Source organism: Pungitius pungitius, chromosome 3, assembly GCF_949316345.1.
Source record: "Pungitius pungitius chromosome 3, fPunPun2.1, whole genome shotgun sequence".
Lineage (NCBI taxonomy): Eukaryota > Metazoa > Chordata > Actinopteri > Perciformes > Gasterosteidae > Pungitius > Pungitius pungitius.
In genome coordinates this window covers 24,349,157-24,361,576 of record NC_084902.1, presented here as the reverse complement: position 1 = coordinate 24,361,576, position 12,420 = coordinate 24,349,157, and the positions used below count along the sequence as shown (strand labels likewise).

General features: G+C 49.8%; 1 protein-coding gene across 2 annotated transcripts; it reads left to right on the top strand.

Annotated features, from left to right (window-relative positions):
* The first annotated feature begins 596 nt into the window (after nt 1-596).
* Nucleotides 597-11,303, top strand: LOC119213365 (probable ribonuclease ZC3H12C). Of its 2 annotated transcripts, none has more exons than XM_037464649.2 (6): nt 597-777; nt 5,950-6,806; nt 6,974-7,113; nt 7,217-7,451; nt 7,692-7,798; nt 7,963-11,303. In XM_037464649.2, exons 2-6 carry the CDS (start codon nt 6,019-6,021, stop codon nt 9,486-9,488), a joined length of 2,796 nt encoding a protein of 931 aa, XP_037320546.2. In that variant the 5' UTR covers nt 597-777; nt 5,950-6,018; the 3' UTR covers nt 9,489-11,303. The 2 variants fall into 2 exon arrangements, with proteins under 2 accessions (XP_037320546.2, XP_037320630.2); XM_037464733.2 differs by lacking the exon at nt 597-777 and adding an exon at nt 2,799-3,109.
* The last annotated feature ends 1,117 nt before the right edge of the window (nt 11,304-12,420 follow it).

Here is a 12,420-nt window from a genome sequence, read left to right as displayed (position 1 = left end):
GTCAATTTAACTGGCAAGAAAAGTTTTTTTAAATTTTTTTACTACCATTTAAGCTGCTGGGATGGTTTTCTATTCTGCTGTATGCAATTTGGTTGTGTTTATTAAAACTACTTCAGGCGCCCAGGCCTAACCGTAATAACCTATAATAAAACTTGTACCGCCCCATACTGATTTATTCTAGCACAGTATTAGTGTAAAGGCAAAGTAAATAATTGTAAAACAACCTAGTAAAAAAAAAATAGTTCAATGCCAGAAGATCTATATAATGAAATGCATTCCAGGAAAACAGTGCTCTACCAACATCCCTTATTAAATCTGAATATCAACGTACTAAGCGTTATTTATTTCATCCACAAGATGGCGCCGTTCTACTTCACGGCCCTTCTCACGTCACTTCCAAGGATATTGTTTTGGTAAAGCCTGCATTGATACATCACTACATATTTTCCTCTTAACAGGGAATCGAGCCTTAAATGTTAAACTGTATGAGAGACTGGCGACCAAATAGGAAATATATTGCAAGGTTATGTGTATTTAACTTCCAAGTCCTATGCTACACCTAAAACACGTGAAAGAGGCCAATAGTGCTTTTATTCTGAAACCCGGTGAGAGCGGAAGCCGCCTCGCTGCCCTCCGTCACTTGACGCGGTTTAGTTAGGTCACGCTGCATATCGCGCCGGATGTTTTTTTTTCTCGCGTCGCCAAAATGTGATGAAAACATTCGTTCATTTCTCCACCGAGACAACCGTGCGGCTCCATTGGCGAGCCCCTCGCCGGGTGAGTACCGCGTCCAAGCCTCTGGCCGAGCGGAGTCCGTTAGCGGGAGAAGCCGCAGGTTGCCGTGGCTGGAAGCCGCAGGGAGGTCGTGACGGGGAAGGTTTGCGGTGACCGTGCGCGCGTCTGTGCGCGCTCCCTAACGTCCACAATATAACTAACGTTAGTTCACTGGGGATTGAGGCTCTTCTATTATGAATGGTCCTTTAGAACCTTTTATTGTCATGTGGTTGGTTTGCGAGCCGCAGCACGGGTGTGTTCGGGCTTTACACAAAGGCTCCGTCATAACATCCTAACTTAATGTGAACTGGCTGTTTGGAGGAGTTGTCAGTGCTTGGGTGAAAGGAAGGGGTCAGTGGGGTCAGTGGACGGGTGGAGAGGTCACGAGGGCAGAGGGTCTCCTTCTATTAGCTAAACCTATGGATTGAACATGCAAATACTAAGTATTTGTTTTACACTGCCATGTTTGTTAATGTTACAAAAGTGGTCTGCAACTGTTTAAGTAATGGTCAACTGAGATATTTTTTGTTTGGTGAGCAGTTTTAAAAAGTCACGTAAGAATGTATTTCTTCCTCATATTCGCCTTTGCCACTAAGCCCGAAGTTTGTTCAAAATGATCATTCTGCTGCTGCTGCAGTTTCCTGGAGCAGCACACATACACCTGTCTGTCAGGACAGATGGTCAACATAGTGTTCTTCTGTCTGTGTGTGTGTGTGTGTGTGTGGGGGGGGGGGGGGTCTCTCCCTCATCGGCCTTATCTCTCTGGCCAACGTGGACTCACCACATTCTTATTCAATCAGGCTGCTGCTTTCGGCTGAGCGGAGCCAACTCAAACTAAAACGCACAAAAACCCCTGACTAAATGAATTATTCTTTTGGCAAAGATGCTGTTTTGCAGCTGGAGAATATTTTAGTAATTCAGATTAATTCATCTGCAACATGTCTAATATGATCTCTTTGCCGACAAGCAACATCAATGAAAACACTGATGTGCATTTGCTCTTTCATCCGCACAAAACTTCCCCTTCCATTTACTCAGACTTCTGCTTTATGGACATTCAGGCCTCCTTTTTTATAAAAATAAAAAAAACACCCTACAAGATTATAGATGTGAAGCCCATTTCCACTCAGCGGCTAGTTAGTGAGTACAGCTTGCTTTCATTTGAACATAAATTCCTAGACACCGAGACGGCTCCAATATTTAGTTGGCTGTAAAGCACATATGTGCCTGGTAAAAACTTTTGAATTTGAATATACGGATTTGCATCATGACACCGATGTAGAAAAACATATTGTTTAACCTGGACGTGTCTTTGTCTTGGTATTTGCGTCAAAGACCGAATCGGCAAAGGTTAGCACTTCCGAGTCATCTGCCCTAAGTGTGCCGTAACAATGAAGAGCAGCTCCCCTCCTCTTCCTCGTTTGGATATAAAACATTTTGATCTCCGCCCCCCCCACACTCGTCCCTTTCTCCCCTTTCATGGGGACTCTCCTCTTTCCCCCTGCACTCTCTTAAAGGCCACGCCAGTCTGTCAGCCAGCCACGGATTTTTTTCCTTTCTGTTAGGAACCCCCCCCCCCAACCGCCCATCCCCACCGCCACCACCCATCCAACGCAACCACCAACACCACCACCGAAGGCCCAGACAAAAGAGCGGAGAGTGACTGTGGTGCTCTGTAGCCAGGTGTTCCCCATTGCTGCCCCGGGCCGTAATGGCATCAGCGCTCACACTGCAGCTGCCCTCCCCGGCCTCCCATTGTGCAGCTCCATTGTTCAGACGCCCCCCCTCGTTGATTCATCGGCCACACAGGGGAAGCCCTTTCAGGCCGAGGAGAGTTGTGTGTGTGTTTGCGTGTGTGTCTCTGCCGGTGCACGTTGAGTACGCGTGCCTTGGGGAAACCGGGTGTTGCAAGCATTTGCCCGCAGCCACTCCCCCCTCCTGCTCTGCCCCCCCCTCCCCCCTCATCCCCCTCGCCCCTGCGCCTATTCATTGTGAGGCCGCTGCTCTCCGATTGGTGGAGGAGCAGCCACTCTAAACGAGGGATTGGCAGACATTGTTGCTCCATCTGTTCTGCCACTCATTGTCCAACGCGCCTGCTTCAGTGTGGAGGAAAAAAAAAAATCCAATAAACAGAGCGCTCTGGAGGGCAGCGGGAGGACGGAGGCGTTTGTCTGGAGTTGGATGCTGTGCTGTAACCTGCAGAGGACGAGCGTCCGCTTCGGATGTGGCTGCTGTGGGAACTTTAGGGTTTGTGCCGGCTTTCATGGGTTTAAAGGTGTGGAAATGAGCTGATCAACTTCCCTTCCCCCATCGTTCGTTGATCTTTTAAGGCCTGGTAAGTGTGTCATCCCATCGGCATCTTTGCTTTTTAGCTTCTTTGTTTTTGGCATTGGGGCCAATGAGATTATGTGGAGGCCCCTAGCTACAACAGGGCTCCATGCAGGACCGGTTGCAGGGCTACAGCATTTTAAAACACTTGACCTCCCTAAATACTTAACTGACGTGACTTAAATTACCGGGTATTGAGAAGTTCAAAATAACCAGGAGACTGCTCTCTCTCAGATGCTGGTTTTTGGACGTGAAATAGTGCGAGCTAGAAGACGATGTAGTGTGCGTTTGAACCGTGTGTACCACGGGGGCCCCCAGTTCAACCACCACATCACAGTGGTTCTTCATGGCTGTTGACTTCATGGCAAAGAGAGGCACCTGCTTCAGTCTGCAGCTGTGGCACTGCCACTGCAGTTGCTTCAGTTTCTAACAGTGTGATCTGTGTTGATATGAAACTTGATATGTGTTTTTTTTTTCTTATCTGGGTCCCATGAGGCTTGAGGAAGCAAAATAGAGCAAGAGATGTTCTGGGGGGGGTGTGTGTGTGTTTGTGTGTGTCTGTGTGTGTGTGTGTCAGAGAAAGGGAGACACTGTTGCGAGTACCTCTCAGCAGACATCTGTTGCCCTGCTGCCGGCAGGGAAAGCCCAGCGCGCCGTCTAGCTGCAACGACTTATTGCCCCCCCCCCCCCCCCCTCCCTTTTTTTTTTTTCTTTTTTACAATAACTTTGTCCATAGTATCATTCATGCAGCAACATACCCGCCAGACAACCGCCTCCGCCCCACTCTCCTCTCCTCCTCCAATCCAAAACCCTTCACCCCCCCGTCTCACCCGCAGCGCACACACACACACACACACACACACACTTTTTACACAAAGCTCCCACATACAAAGCGCTGTAAGGACTGTGTTACATATTCATTACTGCCTCCATCAAAGCCAGCAGAGCTGCTGTGTGTGGGAGCGGGCCGCTGATGTTTGAAAGATGCACCCACTCAGCCCGGAGGTCTGGGGATGACGCGATGAGTCCGTTAACACTTTAAGCCCGTTCCAGGTGTCCCACAATGCCCATGATGCATAATTTGGTGGAGCTGGGACCACACCCGAAGACTTTTAAAATCTTTATTAGTCAGATTACACATTCATCGGGCTTGAATCAGATCCCTGCCGCCAAGAAGCTAAAACATCAGGATTATTATCATATTTGTACAGAATGTAAAAAAAAAAAAGCCTGAAATGAGATTTGGTTATCGTGATGGTTCAGGATAACCAAACAAGGTGTTTTATTCAATGATTTTCTAGAAGTTTATCTTTCCATGTTTCCTGGTATTTTATTGACAAAACATCAGTTGTTATCAGTTGCAGCCTACACGAGCCATTTGTCTTTCCCTCACGTTGAGGAATATTAACATTTACTTTTTTTTTCTCCATCTAACCAAGATACACATCTCAAATGTTTTTTTTGTGTGCAAAATTAAACAATCTGAAATATAAATCAAGTGCTATATGATTAAATAAGATAGAAATGTAAAACCTACCAGACATTTAGATACTGGTTTGACAAAACTTGACAGTTTTTTAAAACTTGGTGCTTGATCTACTCCAGTATCTTGTATCCTGCATGATGAGATGTTTTGGATCTGTGTGTGTGTGTGTGTGTGTGTGTCTGTGACCATCACAGAGTTGAGTATGAAATGTTCAATAGTCCCACAGCAGTACGAGCCAGACGCTCGTGTGCATGGACGCCATCATTGTTGATGATGTCCCAGTCCTCATCACTCGCGCAGGTCTATTGTTGCTACTTGGTGGCGGGATGGGTTGCCAGCCAGTGAGGCACACTTAAGCCCCTCCCTCCCCCACGTCTTTTTGTTGTGTGTGTGTGTGTGTGCAAGGCCCGCCAACTGAACGCCGCAGCCTGTGTCTTGGCATTTGGAGGGGAGAATGCTTTCAACAGCTGTAGCTTGGCAACAGTAGCTCGGCGGCGTTGCTAAGCAGCCCCTTTTCATAAAAGGCCCACTCACCCTTCCACCCCCCGCCCCCAGGCCCCCATCTTTAAGTCACTTTCCCTTCCGTCATCTGTTTTGTTCTGATCACATTGGATCGCGTGGATGTTTGAGTGAAGAAGTGCTTCAGGCAACGTCCAACTGCACATCTACGTCTCCATTTGCTTTGATGGTCCTCCCGGAAAAGGAAACGTTTCTCTGGGGAAATACCTCCACCACCACACCACAGATTGTATCCCTTTTTAAGTGTTTCATGTACTCATTGCAGAGGACACCAGGTTTGGTAACGTATCCGTTTCCTAACCTCCGATAAACTTTCCAACGTGCCGAACCTTTGACACCAATCAGATCCTTGTTGATTGGCTCAATGGCCTAAGAGCCCCTCTGTGTTTTAATGAGTGACTCCACCAGCGCCGTGGGGAGAAGCATCTAGACCTTAATTACCAGGTAGAATGTGAGGGGGAGGGGTCCGTCTGCCCCCGTCCCCAACGGCTCGCTGCCCTTTTTTAAACAGTTCACCCTCTGTTCCCCCTCAGATTAACGTGCTGGGGAGTGGGCCTTTAATAACACACTGGGTCAAGACTGAGGGGGGGGGGGAAAAAACGCGGGAGTCCATTAATTAGGGTGAGAGGCCCCCGTCGGCTCTTTGTGTCAGCCAGTTTGTGCTTCAGCGGCGTCCCCAACTGCCCGGGCGGATTCACAACATCAGAGTTACAGTGTTTACGCTAATATTAGTTTCACTAAATGACCTGGTATTGTCCATCTCAAACACTTCCCCAGTGTAGATCAAGTGACACAAAAGGCTTTCAAAGTGATACAGTCTGCTCTCTGTCTCTTCCTTTTAGGCCCCCATGATTCCAGCTTTGTAAGAGGGCAGCAGTCAGGCCTGTGTGCTGGATGTCTGGGACGGCTCCATGGGCCAGAAGGACCATGTGGAGGCGGGAGCGGGCCACATCCTCGACCTGGGGCTGGATTTGGAGTATCTTCATGTAGCGGGGTTCAACCGGCAGGCTGGCGGCTCTGACGGGCCCCCCGCTATGGAGGAGCAGGGGGAGCACTCCGGCAACACCGCCGATTCCCCTCCTCCCGCTGTGGCGCAAGAGTGTGAACCGCCGCCGGCTCCCAGCGCCCCCCTCGCTGCCGACCCCGACCCGGGCGGAGGAGAGGGAGGGTTAACTCCCAGTAAGAATGCACACCAGCCCCTTTGCAGGACCCCATGTGTGGACTTGGGCACTGAGGGTCCTCCTGAGCTTCCGTCTGAGTCCTCATCGGAGCTTGAGCACGAGCCGTCATCCGGCTCGCCATGCAAGCGCCCCCCAGAGCCTCCCCCCAATTCCTCCTCCTCAGAGCCGGCGCCCGAGCCCGGCAGTAAGGAGTACCAGGCAAAGCTGGAGTTTGCCCTGAAGCTGGGCTACTCGGAGGACACGGTGCGCCTGGTGCTCTCCAAGCTTGGCCCTGACACCCTCATCAATGACATTCTGGGAGAGCTGGTCAAGCTGGGCACCAAGTCGGACAGCGAGCAGCCGGCCGGGTCGCTGGCCTCTACCTCGTCCACGTCCTCCTCGTCCTCCTCGTCCTCCTCTTGTGGCTACTCTGATCTGCTGGACAGCCAGAGGTCGGACTCGCCCTGTCCGTCAGACTCTGTGAGTGACCAGGACAACCTGCGCCCGATCGTGGTGGATGGCAGCAATGTAGCCATGAGGTGAGCAGATGATGGTCATGGTATTAAAAAAAAGAAGACATATGACAAATCATTGTAAAGTAATTAAAGTGTATTGATTGATAGGCTCATAGAAAATGTGCTGAATAACCTTCAATTCCCCAAATCATTTAACTCATTTGCTATGGTCTTCATTCTGCTTCCGGTAGCCATGGCAACAAGGAAGTGTTTTCCTGCCAGGGCATCCAGCTGGCTGTGGATTGGTTCCTAGAGCGAGGTCATCGTGACGTCACAGTGTTTGTGCCAGCTTGGAGGAAAGAGCAGTCGCGCCCTGACGCCCCGATAACAGGTCAGTGCGAGACGCGGGCTATCGATCAATCGATTAGTCGATCGATGTTTGGAGATAATCCTCGCGCAGCATTTTTCTAAACCTTCCGCCCCTCCCTACATAGATCAGGAGATCCTGCGTCGCCTAGAGAAGGAAAAGATCCTGGTCTTCACTCCTTCGCGGCGTGTCCAAGGTCGGCGCGTGGTTTGCTATGACGACCGCTTCATCGTCAAGCTGGCCTACGAGTCAGACGGCATCATCGTCTCCAATGACAACTACCGAGACCTGGCTAACGAGAAGCCTGAGTGGAAGAAGTTCATCGATGAGCGGCTGCTCATGTATTCCTTTGTCAATGACAAGTGAGTGGATGTAAAGAACAACAAAAACAACCAAAAAAACAGTTTGCTGGTACACCTGGTAACCTTTCACATCTTTCCCCCAGCTATCCCATTTGGCACTTGGTTTAACAGAGGCTGACATTTTCTCTCGGTGCAGATATCCAAGACCTGCGTCACCACCAAGAAACAGAAAGTTTATTTCATCCTGTCTACTTGCGCCATCCTTAACCTAAAGGCCATAAAACCTGCTTGTCCTTCCAGATTCATGCCACCAGATGACCCGCTAGGTCGTCATGGCCCCAGCTTAGATAACTTCCTGAGGAAAAGACCGGTCATGCCCGAGCAGAAGAAACAGCCTTGCCCATACGGTGAGAACTATGCACACATTTCCTCTAATTGCATACGTGCAGACACACTGAAACACAATACATTTTTTTTTTCATAACAGCATGTTGTGCAGGTGACACGTTGATTTGTTTTGCATCAAGTTTGTGCAAATCATGTAATGAAGCAGATACCCTTTTGCCTCCAGGAAAGAAGTGCACCTACGGCCACAAGTGTAAGTACTACCACCCAGAAAGAGGTGCTCAGCCTCAGCAAGCTGTGGCCGATGAGCTGCGTGCCAGTGCCAAGACCTGCGTCACCACAAAGAACCAGGGGGACACCGGCTTGGTGAAGAGCCACAGCGTGCCAGCTGGCAGCTTTGAGGCGAAAAAGGGCGCCCAGAAAAGGCAGTCGGACCCCAGCATCCGAGCCCTGTCGTACGGTGATGCCGAGGAGAAGCTGGCCAAAGGGAGGGCGGAAAGCCAGAAGAACAGCAGCAGCAGTGGGGGCAGTGGGGGCATGAGCATGTCCTCGGCCCCAGGAGACCCCTTATCTACTTTCAGCCTTCCCCCGGACCAGCAGTCCAGAACAGTGACTCCCCAGAGTCTACCGGCCCCCAGCCACGACCTTTACCCTCACTGTGAGTCCCCCGACCTGAGCTACTACTCGGTGAGGCGGGCCTACTCGGGCCTGAGCCTCTCCTCCAGACGGAGCCCGGAGTGCCGCTTCCCCCACGACACGGACCTGCGGCTCGGCTCCATGGGCTCGGCGGGCTCCGAGTGTGGCAGCGAGAGCAGCAGCTGCGACTCGTACGAGAGGCCGTGTGCCGGCTGCCCCCCGGAAACCTCGCTGGACGACGGCCTCCATTTTGCCAACCCCCACAGCCGGCTGTATCCCCACCGCGCGGCGCCCAACCACGAGCTGTGTGGCCTTCACCCCGCCGACTACTCGAGCATGCAGCACGCGGCGCACGGCTACCACCTGAGCGCGGCGCGCGGACAGACCTGCGCTCGCGATCAGCCTCCCCCGAAGCAGCCTCTCTACCCGCTGCCCCCGCACCTCCAGCACCAGCCGCTGGCCGCGCGCTCCAGCTGCCCCGGCGATTACCACTCGCTGCCCCAGTCCAACCCGCGCCCCCCCGGGTCTCCTCTGGGCCGCTGCCTGGCCCCGACGCGCCGGGAGAGCGTGTCCGACTCGCACCTGTACGAGCACCTGTCCACGCAGCACCACCACCACCACCGCCCGAAGGCGTCGCCCGGGTGGGACACGTACTACCGACAGCCTGCGCTGCCGCCGTCCCAGTACGAGCCGTCCGCCTATCAGAGTCTGCCGGACACGCGCCAGGCGTCCTGGCACGCCCCGCCCTGGGCGCAGGACGGCTACGGCCAGCACCACTCCTCCCACCCAGCTCTCCACCCGTCCTCGGCGCATTACTTAAACCACCCGCCGCCCCGAGCCCGCTCCCCTCACCCGCCTCACCCGTCCGGTGCTCCTCTCCCGCCGCCGTACGCGTCCCACGCCGCTCTCCACGCGGCGCCCTCTTACATGGCGCAGCACTCCGAATCCCCTGCGCACAGCCGCTACGTGGACATGAGGGAGAAAGTGTACGTCAACCTGTGTAATATCTTCCCCCCGGAGCTGGTGAGCCGCGTGATGGCCAGGAGCCCCCACATCACGGACCCCCAGCAGCTGGCAGCTGCCATACTTTCAGAGAAAGCCCAAACAGGATACTGAAGAAGGGAGGAAAGTAGAAATCGGCAGCCGTCATGTAGTCTCGAGAGGACATAGTGGTTTGCATCGGGGGAGGTTTTGCATCTGTAGCACTTGAAAGCATGGTAGATTTGCATGGTTGGATATGAAACCGCGCCGTGCTTTTGGCTCGTCTTTGAAAAGACCTTTTTCTTCTTTTGTCACGACGTTGCTCAGACAACGCATACGTTTAAAGGATATACAATGCTGAAGATAATCCCGCCCCAGCGCTGGTCACGACGCTGCGACGGCTGCAGTGTAGGGGGAGCGAGTCCTTCTGTGCCACTTGTGAAGATTGTCTCAGACCGGCCCAGTTAGTCTTTTTTTATTTATGCTGTAACGTTATTTCTGTCACACAGGACTTGTTATGCCTCAAATTCAAAAGGTGCATCTTTTTGTGTTACAAGCAAATGACAGTAGAGTTCTTACATCATAATGACTGAAATGAAGGATCATTCAAACATCTCCACCTGCTTTATCACTGGAGTCTGACGTCATGTGCACCCACATTGTAACATAAGCTACGCCAAAGCAGGATTTGAAAATATTTCCTTTTCATGTGTTTGGTGCCAGATGGATGGGATTTTCTTCTTCATAACTAATAAGAAAAAGAGTCACAGGCATATTTTCTCTGATAGATTGTTCTTCATTTGTTATGTGGCGAATTTCAAGTTTCAAAACTACCATTTGGCCCAGGTGTGTGTATCATATGAATCTGTGTTGTGAAGCCGTGTGGGGCTTTTGCCATGTTGGTTCAAGTTGGTGTCTGAAAGACGGTCATCTTATTTGAGATGACGTCAGTATTTTGGTCAGAGTTGTAGCTGTAGAGATGGGTGACCCTGTCGTGTGTACCTTAGTTTTAGTAAGGGACATCTTTCTCTCTCTCTTTTTCTCTCTCTCTCTCTCTCTCTCTCTCTCTGGCCCTTTTATTTTGGGTCAACTCTGGTATCTGCTACAGACAGAGAACATCTGGACATCAGTAAATCAACGTGTGTATTGTAAATATATTTAACAGACTGGCGGTCTGTGGCAGATCCCGGCGGAATCCTTGTTAGACAGAGAAGAACCTTGTTTGATACAAATTGTATCATTAACTAAGTCGCTGATGTTATATACAGTACATCCATGTAACACACCCCATGTAGGGCAACAGTGTTCCAATCGAGATGCTCCAGCTTTTAATCTTGTGGAAATTGCTTGAGACAATTATTTCAGGTATGTTAATGGAACGGAAGGAGTTTTTTTCTGCCTATGTTTAGGTATCACAACTTCTTTATTTCCTCTTTTGGGTTTGAAGCTAGCTTATTTGCTCCAGGAACCCCGATTAAATCCTGTGAGAAATATGTTCTGGTTTGCTGGTTAAATGCCACTTTAAAAACAGAAGTATACTAGTCTTGTTTTCTCTTGGCGAGGTTGGGGTCAGATCATTTTGGGGCTTTTTGTTGCCTCTTTTATTACGTCGTTAACTAACCCATTGTTTTATTGATATTGAACGGCTGGGCCCCAACCAGATTTCATTTGGAGGGTTTTATATTCGGGTCAGTCCCATAAACCACGGTGGCCATTTTGAATGTCTGTCACACTCTACCTGAAGTATTTGCAAATTTATTTGAGTTGTTTTTGCCTTTAAAAGAAGACAAGATTTTCATAGAACCTGAAACGATCCACGCAGGAAGCTACCCGAGCACTTACAGGCCCGTGCTGACATGTCCTTGTGTTATTAATTACACACGGACATGTTCAGTGTGACCTGCCCGTGACCCATTGCATGCTGGGATGGTCCTAAAGTAGAAAGACCCATGTAGGATGCACTTCTCTGTGTAACATGTATACATATTCTGAATGTATGCGTTATTCTTCAGGTAGAGCCCAAAGTGTAATGCGAGTTCAAAGTGGTCGCCGGCGATGTGAGCTCATCACAAGCCAGCCCCATAAAGCCCACCGGTTCCTTTCCTGTCCAACGTGTCACATTGTACCAAGAGTGAGAGGTGGTACAATAACACGTGCCGTTGATGAGAACCTTTTGTGAGTAGTGAAGAAGCGCCTGCTCTCCGGCCTCCTGGCACTGTGTGTCAGTGTGGCACCTGAGCGTGGGCCCAAAGTAATGCCTCTTCGTGGCATTGTGCTTATGACACATCCAATACTCTGAACTATGTTCAGCCTACTGTTCTGCATGTTTTTGTTTCCACATGTTTAATCTTGTGTACATGGTATGTTTGTGTCCTGGAAGTGTTGTCTTGGTGTTTCTGTGACCTGACTGTAGGCTTATGGATACATAAAGCTCACTTTTTTTCTGCTTTCAGGAAAATGTGTTTTCTATAAGGCTTGTTATTTACTCAAAAGGATGAAGAGCACATTTTGGGAAGCACTCCTCCAGTTCACTGGGGGAGTGCTGGAGATATGGGTCTGACACTAAATCCAAATCAAATTAGGTTTCCATTTTTTCAGTAGAATACTAGTGTAACTAATTGATAACTGATCGTTCATTAAGAATAGCATTGCTACAAAAAATGTGACCTCCGTTGGCATGGTTATAGTTAAAGGCTAGTTCATCTATCGTTAGTTCAGTGATCGTTTAAACTCAGATTTAAAATATTTTATATATATTAATGTATTTTCCTGTCACAATTATTAAGTATATTTGTTAGGTCAGAAATATCACTTGGTTATTTCATAAATAACAGGGCACTTTAAAAGTTGCTTACTTTTTTTGTCTAATTATTTGACAAAGCTGACATTAAGTCAAAATACCTTTGCCCTACATCAACAGACATTGATGAACACGGTTTCTCGCATTTGACCTGCTAAACTACATCATTTTATCTTTCAACCTGCTATTCAATGACCTTAAACTTTATGACCAAGTTTCAGATCCAGGACCCCCCCCCCCGCCCCCGCTCTATTCCGCCACACACTG

What these genes read in the sequence shown, in the direction of transcription:
- LOC119213365 (XM_037464649.2), top strand. Translation starts at nt 6,019, where the DNA reads ATGGGCCAGAAGGACCATGTGGAGGCGGGAGCGGGCCACATCCTCGAC. An exon ending in GGCAGCAATGTAGCCATGAG is followed by an intron (nt 6,807 to 6,973) that starts GTGAGCAGATGA and finishes TGCTTCCGGTAG; the next exon opens with CCATGGCAACAAGGAAGTGT. An exon ending in TATTCCTTTGTCAATGACAA is followed by an intron (nt 7,452 to 7,691) that starts GTGAGTGGATGT and finishes TTGTCCTTCCAG; the next exon opens with ATTCATGCCACCAGATGACC.